The following is a 20,033-nucleotide window of genomic DNA, read 5'->3' on the forward strand; positions in this document are numbered from 1 at the left end:
ATGGACAAGATCTAGCGCGCAAGAAGGGAAGAGTTGATGGAGGAGATTCCTCAGCGCATAATTGATGTGGTCGACGTGGAGGCATCATTGCCACCTAAATGACTCCTTGTCAAGACACAACATTGGTAAAGTTGAGCCCTACTAGACGAACTAGCCACTAGGAGGAAACCATCAATTCATGGCTTTTGGAGACACTAGGCATATGGGTGGAGAACTTGCCAGAGCTTCCATCTTCACCTAGCAGTACTGGTGGAGTCGGTGGTGATAGGATGGAATCACCACATGGCAGAATGGAGTTTGTAGTAGGAGATCCTCAACAAATTGACCAGGGGACATTGCAGGTACAACATGCATCAGGTGAACAAGCAGGAGGGGAGGAATCCTCCTCTCCTCAGGAAGAAGAAATTGTGCTTCGGCTAGGGAAGCCCAATCCCAAGGATCCGCTCAGCACTATGCAACACTGTGCATCCCAATTGGAAGGTATGGCCAAATTTCTCAATGATGTGGGGAACATTGTGAAGGATATTGAGGTTGGACAAGACCCAAGAATTGCCAAGGTAGCAGAACGATTCCTATACTTCATGAAGGTAGGCTATGAGGGAGAATTCTTTTGTTGCTTCATGGACAAGGGATGACTGAAGTTTGAGACTCTGGAGATGATTGACACATGGATGGCCAACTTGGTAGTGACTGAAGGATATGGTGTGTGTAGCTTCTTGTGCGGGATTGAGACTACATTTCGGGATCTGTTCTTGAAATACCGCAGGTTGGCAGTGGTCAAGGTGGAATCCTTGGCTGTACAATGGGATCAAGCCTTATGGGAGGCTGAGGCTGCCAGGAAGACATTAGCCAACCACATCTAGAAAAGCCAGGAGCAGCTGGCCTAGGAACATTCACGAGTGACATCGTTGGAGGAGACGGTGGCCAAACATGTTCAGGAGTTGGATGTCAGTGGCAAGCAGAAGGCTGAATTGGCAGTCAAGGTGGCAGAGTTGGAGGCTAACCTGGCCCGAAGAGAGGAATAGTTGCGGGGACACAAGGAGGAGCTTCAAAAATCTCGCAACAAAGTGGTTGAAGCTGCCCACATGGTCAAGATGGCAAGAGAACGGGAGTCCACAGCCACTCAGTGTCTCCAGCACCTCTAGCACCGCACAGGCACTTCCCAGTCTTCAGTTTTGGCAGGGACGCCTTCTCATCCCTCCCAGCACTAGTTTTCTAGATTAGATTGGCTCCCATTTTGTTTCAATCGTCTGGAAGACGACTACTTTTTTGGGGGGGCTGATGTTAGGCAAGAAATAAGAATAATACTTTTTGTTATGTTTTGTCATGTAATTAACTGGCCATGTGGGGTTCCCGTCGAGGTAGTTGGTGGTTGCGACGATTGGTACCTCCGCCAACCACCAAGTAGTATATATATTGTTGTAAGGAACCCCAACAGTAGTGTTGATTGTGCATCCATCTGAATGCAATAAAGGATATATCATTCTGGCCTATGTGAATCTTGTTATATTCTGTAAATTGCTTTATAAATGTTATCTATGTATTTCCATTTTGTTGCTCTATAATTCAAATTGACCCTTGGGGAGTAAACAATTTTGCTCTGCGATTAAATTGTAAAAAGGGCATGTTTCATGAAGGTTTGTCACATAAGAAACTTGGTTACATTGAGAGAGTGACGAGGAATTGGGATCTAACACTAATGTGTGTTGAATTAGACATTCTTGTTGCACAACTTGCCAAAGACTATCTATAGATGAGGCAGCTTGTAAAATACATGGCTAGTGGAAGTGGCATTGCAAGTCATCGTGATTCAATTAAAATTGAACCAAATGTTAGAAGTTGATGCTTCCGATGAAAAGCAATATGAAGATTGTCAAATATTGATTGTAATTTTCATTATATATACATATTTGACAAATCATTGAATTATGAATTTGATTATTCTCATTTTTGCAAATTATGAGGTATTTAAATATATTTTTTATTGGTAATTTGAGTATCATTGTTTTATAATATATAATTTTAAAAAATTCAATACATATATTATATGTATATGTACATATCATAGTTCCAAGACTCACCAAAAATTGCCTAGACTCAGTGAGTCTTGAGGCAAGCGACCTTGAATGAATCTAGGAGACTCAGCAGCCGAGTACTTGCCAAACTCACCAAGTCTAATATGACTGTCCAAACTTATTGAGTCTAGGTGAGGCCCAATGAGAAAAACCAACAAGGAGATTGAGAAAAAATTGGTGGTTGAATCACATTTGGGCAGATTTGTAGCTACTTTTAATGCATCTAGAGGAGTCTACAAGGGATTAGGAAGAGCTTACTATTGATTTCAAGCAAGATTTAAGAGGTAAGTTTGTATTTTGAAGGTTTTTTTAGTTTTTTAAATAAAAATTCCATTTCCTTTTATATTTCTTTTTTTCTTTTTTCTATTTTGGTTAAGTGGACCAAAGAACAAACTCTAGGCATGTTTGATTTTTTTGTTGAACAAACCCTAGGTTCTTTTGTAAAAAAATTAGTTTTAAAATTGCAAATCCTTGATTCTTTTTATACTAGTTTGATTATAAACCATAAATGTTAATTCTTTTTTTATTTATATGTTATTTTAGCATTCTCTAGATTTATAAATTTGTCTCTATCACAATGTCTAGAACCCTAGTTAAAAGAGACCCTTGTTGGAAACATGTTATCCTTGGCAAAAGAATGGAGAGATAACTTGTTTTCATTGCAAAACAGCTTTTCTTGTAGGAGGCATTAATAGAATAAAATACCATCTTGCACATATAGCGTGCTGAGATGCTAAACCATGCATAAAAGTGCCTGTTGATGTTATGCGTGAAGTGCAAATTCAACTAGAAACCTTTGAGCAGAAAATTGAACAAAAAAGTAGGCAAAGAGATGCTATGGCAGCCATTGGTGGAATTGGAGAGTCATCTTCTTCCATTCCTCCCTTTAGTCCATCTTCGAGTGTTGGTAGGTAGTGGTAGTTGCAATGGTAGTGTTAGCATTGAGCCTAAATTCAATGCATCTAGATTAGATTCATATAGTTTGCCATGCACTACTCCAGGTTCCCAATTATCACTTGAGAGCATGGGTTGGAAGAAAATCATGGTGTAGCTAAAAGTGCAATTGGAGACTTTGTTTCTATTGCAGTACTCCATTCCACAGTCAGGTGTTTTTTTTATATATATAGTTTGATTCTTTTGTCTCTTGAATTTTATATTTAGAGGTATCTTGAATTCAAATTTAAACTCTTCATTTTACAATTACTTATTATATTTAATTTATTTGTGTTGGGTCTCCTTACTAGCAAAAATATGGTGGATGCCATTGCTATTTGTAGAGTAGGGTTCAAAGTCTCTAATGATGAGGAGATATAGGTCCCCATTTTTTCTCAAAAGGTGGCTGATGTGAAAGCTACATTAATGAGCAGTAAGAGATATGGAGGAAGAAAGCTTGCACCATCATGACTAATGGTTGGAAGGATAGAAGAAATAAAACATTGCTAAATTTTTCTTGTTTCTTAATCAAGTGATTGTACCTCTTAAAATGCATTGATTTAGTTATTAAGATTTTTAATTCATGTTTTATTGATCATTGATTTGGTTTCTTTCTCAGGTGGCATAATGCTCATAAAATCTATGCAAGGGTTGATGTGACAAATTGGATCTTTGATGAGAAAAGCTTCTGGGTACTTGTTGATGTGTGTTTTATGCACATACGAACACAGAATAAAGTACCAAAGTATTTTACTCTCTCTTGAACAAAATCACCTTAGATGCTAAAGGATTGGTCAACTAAAACGATTCCAAGGTTTCTACGGTCAGTTCTTGACATGTGGGTAACTCAATTGCTTGATGTGATAATGTTGTTTTCACTCGAGGACTTACACAATTGTTCGAATCTTTTGTTTGCATAAATGTGGGATAGGGTGTGCTGATAACTTAGGATTTTGCAATGAAGTTCTTGATCTATTCTAACAAGGATTCCTGAAAAAGGGGCAAAAGGAATAGGGTTTAGGAATTCTATTCTAAAGCCTAGAATGCAAGAAAAGGGTGAATGATTCAATGGAATCCTACTAGGCAAGGTCTCACCATCAAGTCGAACAATTTGACACAAGCTTAGTGCAATCATCGAAGGTGTATGTCATAAATTTTCAAATCATTATCATCAAACATTTATACCATTCAAGTTAATGCATAATAATGGATGTATAACAATTGAAGTTAAGTTCATAAAATTATAGTTGACCAGGCAAGGCACATTTACAAACAGCAAGAGGCTAGTGGTATGGACTAATGGATGACACACAAATGCATTCAACAAATCCTTTCATTCAATCTAACAATACTTGAAAGCAAATTCTAATCTAAGATTCTAATCTAACTTGGAGGAATTGAGAACCACAAATGCAACACGCTTAAACAAAATCACCATCAATTCGAACAATGACTTGTATTTAAATCTGTAGCATATACTGACAATTCTAAAAAATCTCTCCCTTACAAATGAGAGGCAATGGGGTATATATAGTCTCAAATGAAATGAATGGCCAAGATTTAATCAAAATCAAGGGCCAAGATCATGCCAACAATGCCCTAAAGTTAGCCTAGTTAGGGTTTACATCAAAAGTGGAGCCACCAACATATGGCCCAATGGAATGACACCTAATCATCAAGTAAGGAATCTTCCAGAAGATTCTAGCCCACATCCCTCTCTCTCACAGCATACTCCAAGAATCTAGCCAATACAGAATCTAATTCCTTCATGGAAATGTTGTGCAAAGTATCCTGTTGCACAACAATTACATCCAACGCATCAGAACTAACATCTAAGGTGTTTTCCCAATCTGGCATAAGCTTTTGGGAATTGTGGACATGGATCAACAAGGAAACCAAATCATCCATCTGACTCTTCTTCAAAGAATTCAACTGATTGAAGTACATGAACTTCATTTTATCTCTCAACTCTGCTAAGTGTAGACAGTTGGCATCATTGACATCTACTCCCAATAATACTTCAATAGATGTGAGGATCTTTGATTCTATATATTTAGAATCGACCCTTCCATCTCTGCACAATCCTTGCATGCGTGCTCATAAGTGGATTTCTTCATGGCTAATGAACAATACCAACCATGGAAATCATATCTATCTCCATCATGCACAACTCCTTCCCCGATCAATGTGGTCATAGGAATCCTCTTCAACACTCTGAGGTGGGGAATAGTCTTCTCCTGAATAGGCCGGAATTCATCCCAAACTCCCTCCAAATACTGTATCTTGAATACAAGTGCCATTGTCTTATCAAATGCTTGGACAAAATGAGTAAGGAAATCATCCGCTTGCTTCTTCACATCCTCAATCCATTTTTCCAATTCTGAGAGTGTCTCTTGTTGTCTCATAATCTGCATGTAATCCACGATCAATTACAATAGGGGAAACAAGGGCAGGATTCTCGCACCTTATCCATGCAATGTACTCTCTAAGTCTAATATTCTCCTCTTTGTACTTCTCTTTTTTCTCAATCTCCCTATCCACCCTCGCATTGATTACCCGAATTGTTTCATTGAGTTCCTAGAACTCTTGCTCTTTTGTAGTTCTTCCAAGGGCAACCGAAGTAATTTGGAAATCCATGGGAGTAGCAGTGTCCTTAGTCACATCACCAATAGGAACAACTACCTGCGCAATCCCCATTCCTGTCTCATCTCTAACTATGTGTAGTGTAGTAAATTGTACACCCTTGCTAGGGTGGTACAATTTCACACTTAGGTTAGCACCCGCCTTAGTGTGTTTGCATCTTGCATTATTATTTCCCTTAAGCATTTAATTAATTAATTTAATTAAATCTAAAGTCCTATTTCATCACTTCATACATCATAAAATTGGGCCCTTTACCCTAAGTGTGCCCCTTTTTATTTTATTCCTCCAATAAATCATTTAATCATAAACCCTAATTATGTCCTATTTCAACCTTTAAGGCCTGATTTCGCATATCAAAGCACCTCGAAATCAGCTGTAACTTTGGGATTTTCTCTAATATCATCATATCTAACGGCCCTAAAAATTTGGTGAAAAGTTGGTCGGACCGTGGCGGGAATGCAATGGTCCTCGGCTTTTTCCCCGAAATTTCGGGAGCACAATTCTATGATATTATAATGTTTAACCCCAAAAGATTGGGGAAAATTCAAATCCTAGGTCGGCCTAAAGGCGGAATCAAGTTGAAATTAAGATCTAGGGTTTCATACATAAGAGCTCTCTTTCTTCATTTGAAGGCAACTAAGAACTAAGATGGATCGGATCTAAGGAGTTTTCAGCAAAGCAAGCATAAGGAGCCTTCTATGTAGTGAAAGAGAAGCCTATGTGGAGTCTTCAACAACATTCAACAACATTTCATCAAGCATTCATTATCAATTAGGAGCCTTGAAGAATAATAGGAGATCTAGTGGCAATATCTCTCTCTTGGGGATTGGTATGATTTTATGTTATTTTCATGTCTTTGTATGAGCTTCTTTACATCAACTTGCATATTTTTTTTTTGATCGGTAATTGGCCGAAGCTTGAATAGCTTTTGACTGGAGCTATGAACCAGTGGGGACACAGTAGGGGGCCCCATCCCCATTACATATCTTTGAATTATTATTATTATTCTGTTTGATTAGATTGACCCCAAGACCTTCCCCATCCTATGGAAGGCCAAGAGTCACAACTTAGTATTCCACTTCAGATGTCCCTACCCTATTGGGAATTGAACTTGGGTCTCCACAGTGAGAACCCAGTGTTTTAACTAGTTAAGCTCAACCCCTTGGACACATCAACTTGCATATTTACATTCATGCTTTAGATCAATTTCATCATTGATTTAGAGTATTTACTTTGTCAATTACAAGCATTTAGGGTTTACTCTCATGCATAGGGTAGCTCTAGTTTCTTATCATTTAGGATCTTGCATACACACAAGGTTCTAGCACACACATTTTCAGTACATTATTGGCTATTTGTGGAGGTGGAAATCACCAACACAAGGATTTGACTAAGGCAAAACCCCATATAGCCACCCAAACCTTCCCTTTTCAGTTGCAGGTGTAGAAACAGGTACTCGGAGGCACTTTCAGCTCAACAAAAGGCACAGGAATCACCTTGAATCATCAGATCTGCCCTAATCTGCCCGGGACAGGGGCGTGGCGACCTGGTCTTGCCCAGGATAGTAGCGTGGCACCATGGTCTCTCTGCTTTTCAGTGATTTTTAGCAGGTTGCAGCTTCAAGACCTCCAATTTGCAGTGTCTCAGTTGCAGCCTCCTGTCTGCGGAAACAGGATAGTGGCGTGGCATCCTGGTCCAAGTCAGTATGGTTCAATTTGCAGCTTCAGGTACACATCCAGAATCCTCCCCCTTTCATGTTGTTAGTATCTTAGTTTCAGATTTGCAAGTTTGTTCAATTCTGAGTTCATTTGTGCTTTATTCTTTATCTCCTAGTCTAGTTGATCATTCAAACCCTAGTTTTCCTCATCATTTGCGACAAGAGGAATAGAAACCCTAAGAGGTAATCTTTGGCTCTCTCTTTCTCACAACAAGTAGCCAAAGTGAGCTATCTCCCTAGGCTCTTTCGTATTCCCAATGTGTTGGCAAAAGTGGGATTAGGTCCTAATCACTCGATCTCACTTTTCCCGCCACCACACTATGTTCGAAAGAATCTTAGCCTTTTAGGTGCTTTCTCCTTATTGCTCTTGGCTAAGTAGTCATCAATATCATTTGAGCCCCTACCATCTTCTTACTTTTCTCCATGCTCTTCATTAGCTAATCGGGAATTGCAGCCATCTTCAGCCCATCATAAAGACACATCTCTCGATCAAGCTCCTTCAATGTCAAGATAACATCATCATCATCATTGTCCTTAGTCAAATTATACACATTCTTTCCCAAGCTAACCTCCAAAAGGACAGTGGGAGATCCCGGCTAATCATCATCTTCATTAGGCAGTGCAGATGTAGCTGTGGCATGCAACTTGTGAGTATTATCCGATATGATCACTTTGTTTGAACATTGTTCAAACTCTTTATCCTGTTCGGGCATACCAATCTCTTTGATTGATGAGAAGAATGAGGGCAAACAAAGGAATGCTAGGCTTTTGTTTCTTCTTCATTAGCTGACTAGCTATCTCCTTTCCCTTAGCCTTGGTTTCTCCTGGTGTATTTTTCCTTCGCTTTGGAGCTTGACTCTCCTCATCTGCATGAATCCTTATATCACTAATTGTCCTTTGATCATCTTCAGAAGAGGATTCCTCTCGTTTCATCTTCTCATATGTGAAGATAACACCCATATCAACCAATTTGTTCATCTTCTTATCTACCCATTCTCTAGAGAAAATCATTACTTCTCTCATTAATTCATCCAAATCTATCACCTCCTGTGTGGACCAACTAGGCAATAGGATAGACTTCTTCATTTCATTCTCATATTGTGGATGAGTATGATCCTTATCATCCAATACTTGATCAGGAATGAGAAAGAGTTCACACCTCATGAAATCCACGGACATTCTGACCACATTCTTCTCTTCATTGCTTGCTCGTCCATCAGGTTGGACCAATAGTTTTCAATGTCCTCATTGTGTATGAATCTATCTCCTCTGATCCTTCCAACTTTCTTGTGTGGATCAAATCTTTCTCTTTTCTTGTACATTCCAAGGCGGTAGAATGTAATCTCATCAATATCACCGTACTAGCTGCAGCAGTGGATTGGCACACTTCCAATGTTTTCCGTATGGAAATAGGAAAAGTCATCCCCGTTCTATGATTCTCCGTATAGATGGAATCGAATTCCAGAAGTTGTCTCACCACCTCTAATAGGATCGTTCTGTCTGTAGGATACCTAGGAAGCTTGTATGGTTCGGATTGAAATCCATGAATCCTTAGATATGTGAAAGTGGGAAATTGTATGTACCACGATCTGTATTGTTCTATCAACTCTATTGCCTCTCTAGACAACCTCTTGTGGATTTTGCCCTACTACATTCTTGTTATATACATGGTGAATGCATCATTCACCCTCCTATAATCTTCAATTCTTTACATATTCAATTGTGGATAACATTCATAACTCCTGTATTGCTCTTGTTCGTTCCCAACTTTACCTTTGCATATTAATCCTTTATATGTAACAAATCGTGCAAGTCTATACACAAGGTAGGAAGTCATTGCGAATGACTTAGATCTCTCCACATTCCTTAACTAAAAATCCAGATTGTCACTGATGATCTTTGACCAATTAATCATTGTTCCTCTCAGACAATCTTGGATAAAATAGAACATCCATCCATCATATATTGCACCTTGTGGCATTCCCATCACTCGATTATGTAGGAATACCAAGACACTATATACCTCCTTCAAATTTGTGCACATGAGTGTCTTGGGATCCTTGGAATGATGAAGCCTTGACTCGATCATCAATTCCTTATTCACTATAGTCTTGCATGCATCTACCTTCAATTTGAACTTCACTTCATATTCATCCTTCGTCTTATCCTTCATGTTTGCACTGTGGGGAATTCCAAACACTTTGGCAATCGCATCCTCAGCAAGGAAGTCAATGGTCTCACCCCTTTGGGAGTCTTGATCATTCTGGAGAGAGGGTCATAATGCCTTGCGCATTCCAGGACTAACTTGTTGCATTGTATGAATTGTGGAAATCTGGCGGCATGATAGATACCACTTATGATATTCGCATAGGTAGGAGAGGGAATCTAGTTTCTTGCTCCAAACATCTTTTGCCACATCTCTCCGGTTTCAGGAAATGCATGTTTGTGTCAGTGATCTCCTTCCATCTAATAGAATCCCTCCCGCACTATCTTCAATTGCTCCTTCCGAACTCCAATTCCAGATTTCGACATTGTAACTGTACGAAGGTGGAAGTCAATAACTTCGGAAAAAATCTTCCTAATAGCTATTTTCAGAATTGAATTATTCTGATTTCTAATGATTTAACCAAATCCATTGTTCCACGGTCGTTGGGGACGGGCTTCGGGGACAGGGGACAAAGGGAAAAAGTTTCCGGGATGGGGGGACTTGGGTGTTTTGGGGGGGGGGGAACACATTTCCGTGGAACACAACAAATTTTAGGAATGGAAATCAGGAACTTTATCCATGTTTCTAACGAATTCTTAGAATAGAACATAAATTGATAAGAATAGGGTCTACAACCCTCATAAAACATCTAGAAATCATCATTTTTAGACTTAACTAAGTCTAAGACATTAGCATACTCAAAAATTTCAGCGAATATCAAGGTCATAGGAGTATACCAAATATGGAAATGTCTTAGGAAAGGTGTGAAAAGTCTGATTTTCACTTCAAAAATGTCCGAAGATACCCTTCCAAGCTCACTAATGGCTGTCAATAAGTCTGAAGACAACCTACAACACTTATAATCAGTCACTAAAATAATGTTGCAGCCATGTAGATTGCAAATGCATGATGAAAATAACCTTCCCAAGGTCAAATCAGTCAAATCTGGGCATGAATGCAGGGCTGGTAAAAAGAAAATCAATCTGAAGACAAGTCTGAAAAATAAAGTTTCAGACTTACTAGCACCTCAAACAATGGTGGCAAACTCAGAAAATGACCATAGAAAGTCATAAAAATGCCTTCCTAATGAAATCTCCCAACTAAGAAGGTGGCTGGAAATGAAGTTCAGTCTGAGGACAGCCTACAACTATGAAGTTTCAGACCTGCAACATCAATGGTGACCTCTGAAAATGCTCTTAAAACTCCTCAAAATAGCCTTCAACCAAAATCGCCCAAGTGTGGGATAGCTGATAGGTGAAAAATAAGTCTGAAAATTGTGTTTCCAGCCAGCAATGGAGGACAAAATAACTCCTAGCAATGGCGTCCAGCTAAGTCTGAAAACAATGGCAGCCTCCTATCATTAAAAACATCAACAAAATCACCCAACTAGGAGGGAAATAACCACCCAAATCAAAATCGTCCAGCTTCAAGGGTGGCGCCAAGGTTGAATTAGGCAAAATCTCCCTTCAATCTGCAATTCCAGCCCCTTAATTGGTGTCCAATGGACACTTAGACAAAATCGCCTAGCTGAAACCAATTACATGTCTTCAATCTGCCACCTAGAAGCAACACTCAGCAAATATATTATTACTTTAATGCTGGCCACCCTCTTTTAAACTTGTTTTCACCTTGAGTTTTCACCACACAAGCAATGTGGGATAAAACTTTGCTTTTATAGCCTACTTGGGAAAATCGATTTGATTCTAGAAAATATTAAACTATTAAATGATCATTGCAAATCATTAAATAATTGTTTCTGATTTTAAAATAATTGCTGGTCATTGCAAAAACAATTAAATTTGGGGCCACCTTATTAAAATTTTCAAAAATTAAATTTACTTTTGACCCTTGGGGGAAAATCGCCTCACATTTGGATTAAAAAAGTCCAAATAAAAACTATTAAAATATGCCTTATGGGGGAAAATTGCCCCTCTTTGGGATAAAAATCCCAATTAAAATTCATCACATTTGCACAAAAACACTTCCAGGGGAAAATCACCATCCATCCGGAGTAAAAAATTCACTTTATTTCGTCACTTAAGTCCAAAAATCATCCTGGGGGAAAATCAACCCCTATCTAGATAGCCATCAAGATTAAAAATCATCAAAACTGCCACTTGGGGAAAGTCGCCCTTCATCGGGAACAGTTGTCCGCATAAAAATCCATCAATTTGATCATGAATTGCCCTGGTGGAAAATCGATCTGCATTAGGAACATGAATTTCATCCGCATCAAAGTTATCTGCACTCTCAGGGGAAAAATGTGGGTCATCAGGAGGATTTCCCAACACTTAGTCAAAATTTTGCCCTCTTAGTGGAAAATCACCTTCCATTGGGAATCTGAATGGGGGGAAAATGAGGTACATTGGAAATGAAGGAAAAAGCACCTCCCATCAAGAATTTTGACATTTAGACCCTTAAAACATGGATTTTCATCAGAAATTTAATGATTTAACCTCTCAAAATCATTTGGAGACTTCAAATTTTCAATAAAACGTGTCAAGACTTAGGCAAATTCACCAAAATTTGAGCGAGACAAAAGGAAATTTATTGGGACAAAGTACAATTTCAACTTAAATACCCTCCTAGGAGCAATAAAACAACACCTAAAGGACTTTAAAACACTTAGGCACCTAAATATCACCGACGAGGACATTTAAAAGCTCATCTACGCTCAAAAGGATCATCTAACATCTAACATTTTATGCACTTGATCCTATAAAAAATTTCAAAACCCTAATGACAATTAGGCATGATCATATTTCAAAACTTGAGACTCGGGCACAGGAAGCTCAAAATTGCCGACTAGGCTGCCAAAACCCAAAACTAACAAGACACAGAAAGAAGGAAAGTGGGGGTCCCTGTTTGCAATGGGGCGATGTGTGAAAAGGTCACAATAGTACTGACTATGGAGATTGTAGAGGTAAATCTAATTTTGCATTATATTTTTATTTCATTTCCTTGTTTTTGTTCACACTTATGTTAATGTTTAAGTTCTTGACAATAGTGTTAGAATATGTATTTAGAGTTAGGATTAGGTGGGATTACCGTAGCGGGCATTTTAGCGATTATTGTAGCAGCACTGTAGCAAATGTTGATTATTGCAAAAAAATATTCTTGAAGCTCCAATGTGAATTCTATGTAAATCCATCTCAAGAGAGAAATGGGTTTTCGTCCAATCTCTCAATTCCTAAGGGTTTTCGTCGTCAGGTTTTCAGAACTAAAAGCTAGAAGCTCCCAAAATTCTCCAAGAGAAAAATAATAAAATCAAGCATATCCAAAAAGAACTCTTAAAGAGTCTTTTATAACTTTTCCAAGAGAGCACACATCTCCAACCAATATGGGAAAAATAAAACTCTTCCCTTTTTAATATTCAAGTCTCCAAGTACTTTAAATGAAAGGGAACTTTTAATTTTTAAATAACTTTTTCCCTTTACTTAAGTCCCACTTTAATAAAGTTAAATATTTAATTTAGCTTTATAATTTAACTTTATTGATAAATAAATTATTAATTGCAAACGATTATTAAAACTCCATTAAAAAACAACAACTATCATCATCAGGATATTATTTATGTATTCATTAGTCAATCCAAATCTGGCCCAGCTGACTTACTATAAATAGTAAGTATCTCAAAAACACATCAGAATCACTTGCAGCTGAAATTGCCTAGGCAAAATATCCTCAAGATCCCTTAAATGTCCTAGTTAGCCTACAGGACCATGGAGAAATAAGCTAATGACAACCTCATACAACATGTGCTAGAAAGGGAACATTACATATCTCAAGAAAGAGGCCTCCGTTGCGTAATGCTCTCTTATCTCTTACTTCATCTAATGATCTTATTTGTTCATATCTAAGTGCGTTTATTTATCTATTTGCATTTAATTGTTTATTGTTTAATCTTTAATAATAGGGGTTTTCCTCCATTAAGCGAAGATTATTTCCATTATGCAATCTTTTTATCCAATATATCTATCTGGCTATCCGTGGAGGTGAATACACTAAAATGAGGGTTTGGCTAATGCAAACCTCTATATAGCCCCAACAAATTTCCCTATCTCAGTGTGTGTAGGTGGCGAATAGGTCTGAGGAACATGAGAACACTTCTGGCACTTATTCTGGAGTTTTTTTACCTCTATCCCTATAGACGACAATGTGGTGTGCAGACGTCCTCGTGGCGCGCAAATGTCCTCATGGTATGTTGGCATTTGAGGTCGAGGCTTTTCTAATTTGAGGGTAAAAATTTCATATTGTGATTTTTCCATTTCTGCAATCAAACTATTTTACCTTATCATATATTCTAGTTATTTAGTATTTTTCAGGTTACAAGCATAGTTTAGTATAGTATAGTATATGTTTCCTTTTCCATATTGTTCTTCCTAGCACACCAGAGTGCTAGTTTAGTGAGGTAGTCGAGGGCTATTTTCTCCTTGAGACCTTGTTTCAAGAGTAGCAAATCCTCTTCTTTGCAACCATTTACCACCAGAAGGGCAAAGAAGCTTGTAGCTATGCATATCATCTTGTGTTTGATTGACCGTAACACACTTAAGTACAAGGAGAGTTTAGCAACAAGATGGGAGTCAAGGCCAACACAGTCAACACATTGATGATGATCAAGAACAAATAGCATTTGTTGGTGTTCATTTGGAGGAACTTGAGCTAGATGGGTCCAATAATTCCAATAATGAGGAGTTTGCCATGACCTTTGGAGATAATGATGCTAGCATAATATTACATCATAGTTGTTTTGATTAGTTGATCAATTTAACCAATGGTAGTCGATTAGTTGTTTAAATCAAATTCTCTTTGTATATATTTGCTACTATTCATAATACATACATAAATCGTTTTTGTTCATTGCATTCTCTAATTTTTCATAGTATTCGAGCAATAATGTGCTTGGTGTCTAAGTTTGCCCACTATTTGAATGGAAATGAAGAAGCAGGGTGCGCAATAGACAACAAAGCAGACATTCAAATTATGTTGGGTGTGAAGACTTGTGCATTGGAAGCAAATGTTGTTCAAATTGATTGTTGACCATGTGTTTTGTTGGGCATGAGGATGATTCTAAAGAGATGTTGATTGGCATTTCAAAGACCATGAGAAGTCATCAAAGCGTTTAAATCTATAGATGAAATTAGGAAGGCATCTAAAGCACTAGATTTTGTAGAGGAGGCATTCAAATTGTCAATTGAAAGGCATTAAACTCTGTAGAAGAGGCATGGCATCAGAATCTACAAGTTTATTTGGCATCAAGACGTGGTGTGGAAAATGAGCAATGTTTATACCTATTGTTGAGCATTGAAATATGCAATCTATTGTTGAATGTTGAAATTTGCAATAAGGAGATGTTGAAACAAGACGTTTGCAAAAGAAAAGGTTAATGAAGATAAAGGAGTGCCTGAAAAAGGTGCATTTTTCACTAAAATTTCCGTAGTTTGTACTTTTGCAAATATAGTTATAAACAATTGAAAACTATATTTTTGAATGAGAAAATAATACATTTTTTTTGGAAACCATTAGTTGTTTCGAAATACTCTTTTAAAACCTACCATTAGGGAATTATAAGAGCCTCAAAGCTCTAGAAAATGGCAAATTATGCACCCAAAATCATGCTTCCCGATTCTCAGCTTTTGAGGAGATAATTTTGCCACGTGGAAGACAAAAGTACAAACCCAACTTGAGCTTGAGGACCTTTGTGATACTCTTTGGGAACACCACCAAACCTCCAAATGCTGATGCAGACCAAACTAGATTTAGAAAAGCCAATCAAAATGCCAAATTGATCATCTTTTTTGGAGTTTCAAATGAGGTTCAACCTCATACTAGAGCATCAACCACTACAAAAGATGCTTGGGATGGTCTTCAAACAGCTTATGACGCCAAAAATCAAAATCAAATACTCCACTTGCAACAACAATTACATTGCCTTCAAATGCAACAAGAGGAGAAAATAGAGAGATCTATTAGAAGAGTAGCAAAGATTAAGACATCACTGCAAGCATTAAGGGAAGAACTCATAGATGCATCTCTTGTACCCATAGTATTGAGAGCACTAACCCCCTTCATTTAGTGTGTTTGTCACTTGTCTCAATGTGGCAAGTACAACACCATCTTTTGAAGAGTTAGTAAACTTGCTTCAACAAGAAGAAGCAATCCATGGTGACACATTGTAATGTCCCCTTCTCATTGATGCTCTTTCAGTAGTCCATTAGCCTATTCCTGAGACCCGTAGGCTAGGTGGAATGAAGAATGAGGGTCTAGCATTGATGAAACGAGGACTTACTATTTTTAGTAAGTCAGGGAATGGCCATTCTGGTGTTACTGTACTACTGAGCTCTCCATGATTTGCCTCTGGACGCGATGATCATGATGTTCTGAGCATTAGTTCTTGACTTACTATTTTTAGTAAGTGGCAGTGTGGCACAGTTCTATTTTTGGCAGTAGATAGGGTCCTGATTCTGCAACAGTTTTGGTGGTCGTCCTGACTCAGTTTCATCCTAGCAGTGTGTTGTGACCATTTCACACATCGCCCCATTAGAATGGGGACCCCCTCTTTTTGCTTTTGTTTTTCTTTCTCTCTACTTGTTCTTCTCTCTGCCTTTAGGATTTTGAGTGAGTGAGTTGTCTGTCTAGGCTAGGGCTAAACCTTAAGAGGTTCTTTTTTGGCATCATTCAAGCTAAGTTCAGTCAAATTTTGGAAAATTGCGAAGTGTCTTCCTGAAGAATTGACATTGTTGGAATGAGGTAAACCTTTCAGGGGAATCAAAATAGGTCTCAGGTTAGGTCTTGATTGAAATAAGGGTTTTTAGGGTAAGGTCCAGTTTGTTTCCAAGTCTGAGTCAGTTAAGCGTGGTCAGTGAAGAAAGGGAGTCTAGTGGGCTAAGTTAAATAGGTAAAGAAATAGATCAAGAGCCTGATAATGTCAAATTCGCTCTTGACCCTTGCTGAGGGTCCAGGGCGAAATTCTTTGTAGATTGGATTCCCTTCACAGTTTTGACTAAGTGTTAGCATGATTGAAGGTGAAATTGTGTGTTCTTGCCTGGAGAGGGTTTTGATCAATTTTTGGAAAGTAAGATGATGCCTGAAACAGAAAAGTCGCTCCTGACCCTTGGAGAGGGTCCAGGGCGAACTTCATCCTAAACACAATTTCTTGTTTTTTTGATGGACTTGCTAACTGGTTCCTGGCCTTGAAAATGACCTGACTTTGCCTTGTGAAGTGGTTTGAGACTTAAATTTTGAACAGTTTAGCCTAAAATGAGAATTTCGCTGCTGACCCTTACTGAGGGCCCAAGGCGAAAATGTTGTTTAAGCTTATTTATCACTGACTTTGGCTAACTTGTTTTGTGCAGGGTCTTCCGGAAGGAGGATTGTACGTCACTTGAGGCAATTGAAGGTTTGAAGACATGAAAAATGATGAATTTTGGGGATTAAGGGCAAATTCGCTCCTGACCCTTGCTGAAGGTCCAGGGCGAAATTTTGATTTTCCTCATTTTGCAGTGAAAAAGGACCAAGTGTTGAACATGAATGGAAAATGAACAACTCCCTCCACCCACCTGAAAGAGTTTTAACTTGAAATGATGAAGGATCTTGTTGAAAACCTCAAATTCGCTCTTGACCCTTGCTGAGGGTCTAGGGCGAAAAATCCTATTGGAGTCATTTCTGGCCTTGTTTGGTCAAATTGAGATATCAAAGGCATGATGAATGATGAAATGAGCATGATGAAGCCTCCAAACTTGTTTGAAGATGAAGAAATGAAGGAGTTTTGCCTAGGAAAGGTAATTTCGCTCCTAACCCTTGCTGAGGGTCCAGAGCGAAATTCTTTATAAGTGCATTTTTTGACCTTTCTTGGACATGAGAGCCTATTCATAGCATAGTACAAGATAAAATCTTCCTTAGCAAAGAGGTTTTAAGATGAAAAGTGAAGTATTTTGGTCACAATTGCAAAATTCGCCCCTGACCCTCTCTGAAGGTCCAGGGCGAAATTCTCAAAAACACATTTTTCTTGCAAAGTCAAAATGATTTTTATGATTGGAAGAGATGTAAAAAGGCATGTTTTACCCATTGAAGATAATTTGGATGATCAACAAAGAGGCAATTAAGCTAAATAGGGAAAATCGCTCATAACCCTCTCTGAGGGCCCAGGGCGAAAAACCTAAAATTGGACCTTTTCCTCCAAGTTTGAACGAAGCTAAGCCTAGATACGAGTTTAAAATGATGTTTGAATTGCCTCGAAGTGAAAAAGGATTGTTGAGAGTAAAGGTTTTTGAAGGCAATTACCAAAATCACTCCTGACCCTTGCTGAAGGTCCAGAGCGAATTTCCAAGGTTCTCTCCTTTTTTGTGTAGAATTAAGACAAAATCTTGCTTGGATAGGAGAAGGGCGTGATGTGTTATGCCTTAGAGGTGAGTTGAAGTCTAAAGGATGAAAGAATATGCCTAAAACCCAAAAGTCGCTCCTAACCCTTACTAAGGGTCCAAGGCGAAAATTTTAAAAACTCTCATTTTACCTTGCAACAACAAGACAAATTTGGATGGAGTGGATGAGGAAAGACATTACCTAGTGATGAATAAAAGTTTCAACGAAAAATGATGATGGATTGAGCCTAATTTGCAAAAATCGCTCCTGACCCTTGCTGAGGGTCCAGGGCGAAAAACTTGGAAAGAGGATTTTCTTGCTTAGTTTGGAGGCATAAACATGATCTTGCTTGGTGAAGAAGTTTTTTGATAAGGAAATGAGGATTTTTAGTCAAAGTTGAAAAAATCGCTCCTGACCCTTGCTGAGGGTCCAGGGCGAAAAATACCAAAATCACACTTTTTCTCCCAAGTTGGATAGAGCTAAGTCTGGGATTCAGTGAGAAGACCTATTTGAGATGCCTTGAAGAAATTTTGAGCTTTGGAAAAGGTCAATTTTGAGCCAAATTAGGAAAATCGCTCCTAACCCTTGCTGAGGGTCCAGGGCGAAATTCCTCTAAAAGCATTATTTCTGTCAAGATTTTCGATGAAGTAGCTTGGGGATGCAAGGAAATAGATCTTGGGAATTGCGTTGAGAGTTCAACAATCAAAGCTAAGGTGGATTACAACTTAAGATGAAAAAATCGCTCCTGACCCTTGGAGAGGGTCCGGGGCGAAATTATTTGCAAGCTTCATTGAGACCTTGATCAAGAAATTAATATTCTCCAGTTTGCACTAAATCACCAAAATTGCTAAATTTGATACATTTGGAAAATTAAATTTAAATTCGCATTAATTTCAAAGCATTTTGCATTTAATAAATTAATTTTAAGCCTTGAAAAAATCGAAATTTTTACTTTGGAGGCATCTAAAATTAATTTTTATTAAATTAAAATTTATTAATGGGCGCTCAAGGCATTATTTTGCCTTTATTTTGCAAGTCGGCCACCCTTTTTTGGAGATTTTATTTAGTTTTTACCCTTTTTTTGCCAAGTCGGCCTTGAAGGGAGTAAGGGTGAGCGCTCTATATATTGGGGGAGTGTTGCTTCACATTTCAAATCATTCAATCATTCCTTCTAAGTGCGAAATTGAAGAGCAAAAGGAGGAGCGAAATATAGCTTGTTTGGTGCGAATTTCTTCTAAGTGTTGAAGGCTAAGGAAGGTGGAATTTATTCTTTTGAAGCTAGAGGAGGCGCAATTCATCCAAGAGAGGCCTATGATTTAAACTTTGCCTAGCGAAATCCATTTTTCTTGCATCATTTTTTAAAGGTCTTAGAGTTTAGTACTCAAGAGGAGGTATGGCAAAATTATCCTAATATCCTTGGTCAAGACTTGATTTTTGGACACCTTTTTTTAGAAAAGCCTAAGTGTTGATCGGTTAATTAGGAAATGATAACTCTAGATTTATCATGAAGTTTCCTAATTAATATCTTAAATCTTCCTTTTGAGTCTTATTTTCTACCCTTTAATGCTCAAGGACTAATTTTGAAATGTTGTGAAGGTGTCAAGATGGCGACTCCAAAGGCAGGAGCATCTACTAGTCGCCCGGCTCTCATCAAGGAAGATCAGAAGAATGATGAATTGGAGACCAGGATCGTGTTCAAGTGGAGTAATATCGGAGACACCAACTTGGGAAACTTCAATATGAAGAAATTTCGAGAGGTCCCCTACATTGGCAAGCCATCACCTGTTGCGAAGAAGATAATTGAAAGTGGCATCATCAAGGCAGCAGGTTTCCCTCCAGCAGTCAAGTGTCATGAGCTGATGATCGAGTGTGCCCGCCACTATGACTCACAATCAAGGTCGATCGTATCCAAGGAGGGGAACACCTTAGCTTACCTTTCAGAGGAAGCTATAAGTGAAGCTCTTCATCTTCCAGAGCATAAAGATATGATTTACAAAAGCTTAGAAGGGGCCAGGTCAATGTATGAAGATGATCCCGACACTTGTCTGAATCTCATCAATAAGAATTGGTTGCTCAAAAGTCGGCCTCGCTTGAACAA

At 38.4% G+C, this 20,033-nt stretch overlaps 1 protein-coding gene across 3 annotated transcripts in view; it reads left to right on the forward strand.

Moving 5' to 3' along the window:
• Positions 1-20,033, forward strand: part of LOC131873922 (inositol polyphosphate multikinase alpha-like) — a 233,511-nt gene that overhangs the window by 200,759 nt on the left and 12,719 nt on the right. The window contains exon 10 of one of the 3 annotated variants that reach the window (XM_059217098.1): positions 3,628-3,787. The exons of the other annotated variants lie outside the window; for them this stretch is intronic. Coding sequence (XP_059073081.1) covers positions 3,628-3,772 — 145 coding nt within the window. The 3' untranslated portion in view covers positions 3,773-3,787. Of the gene's footprint in view, positions 1-3,627; positions 3,788-20,033 lie in introns of those variants that run through there. 3 annotated transcript variants of the gene reach the window in all.

This window comes from Cryptomeria japonica, chromosome 1, assembly GCF_030272615.1.
Source record: "Cryptomeria japonica chromosome 1, Sugi_1.0, whole genome shotgun sequence".
Classification (NCBI taxonomy): Eukaryota; Viridiplantae; Streptophyta; class Pinopsida; order Cupressales; family Cupressaceae; genus Cryptomeria; species Cryptomeria japonica.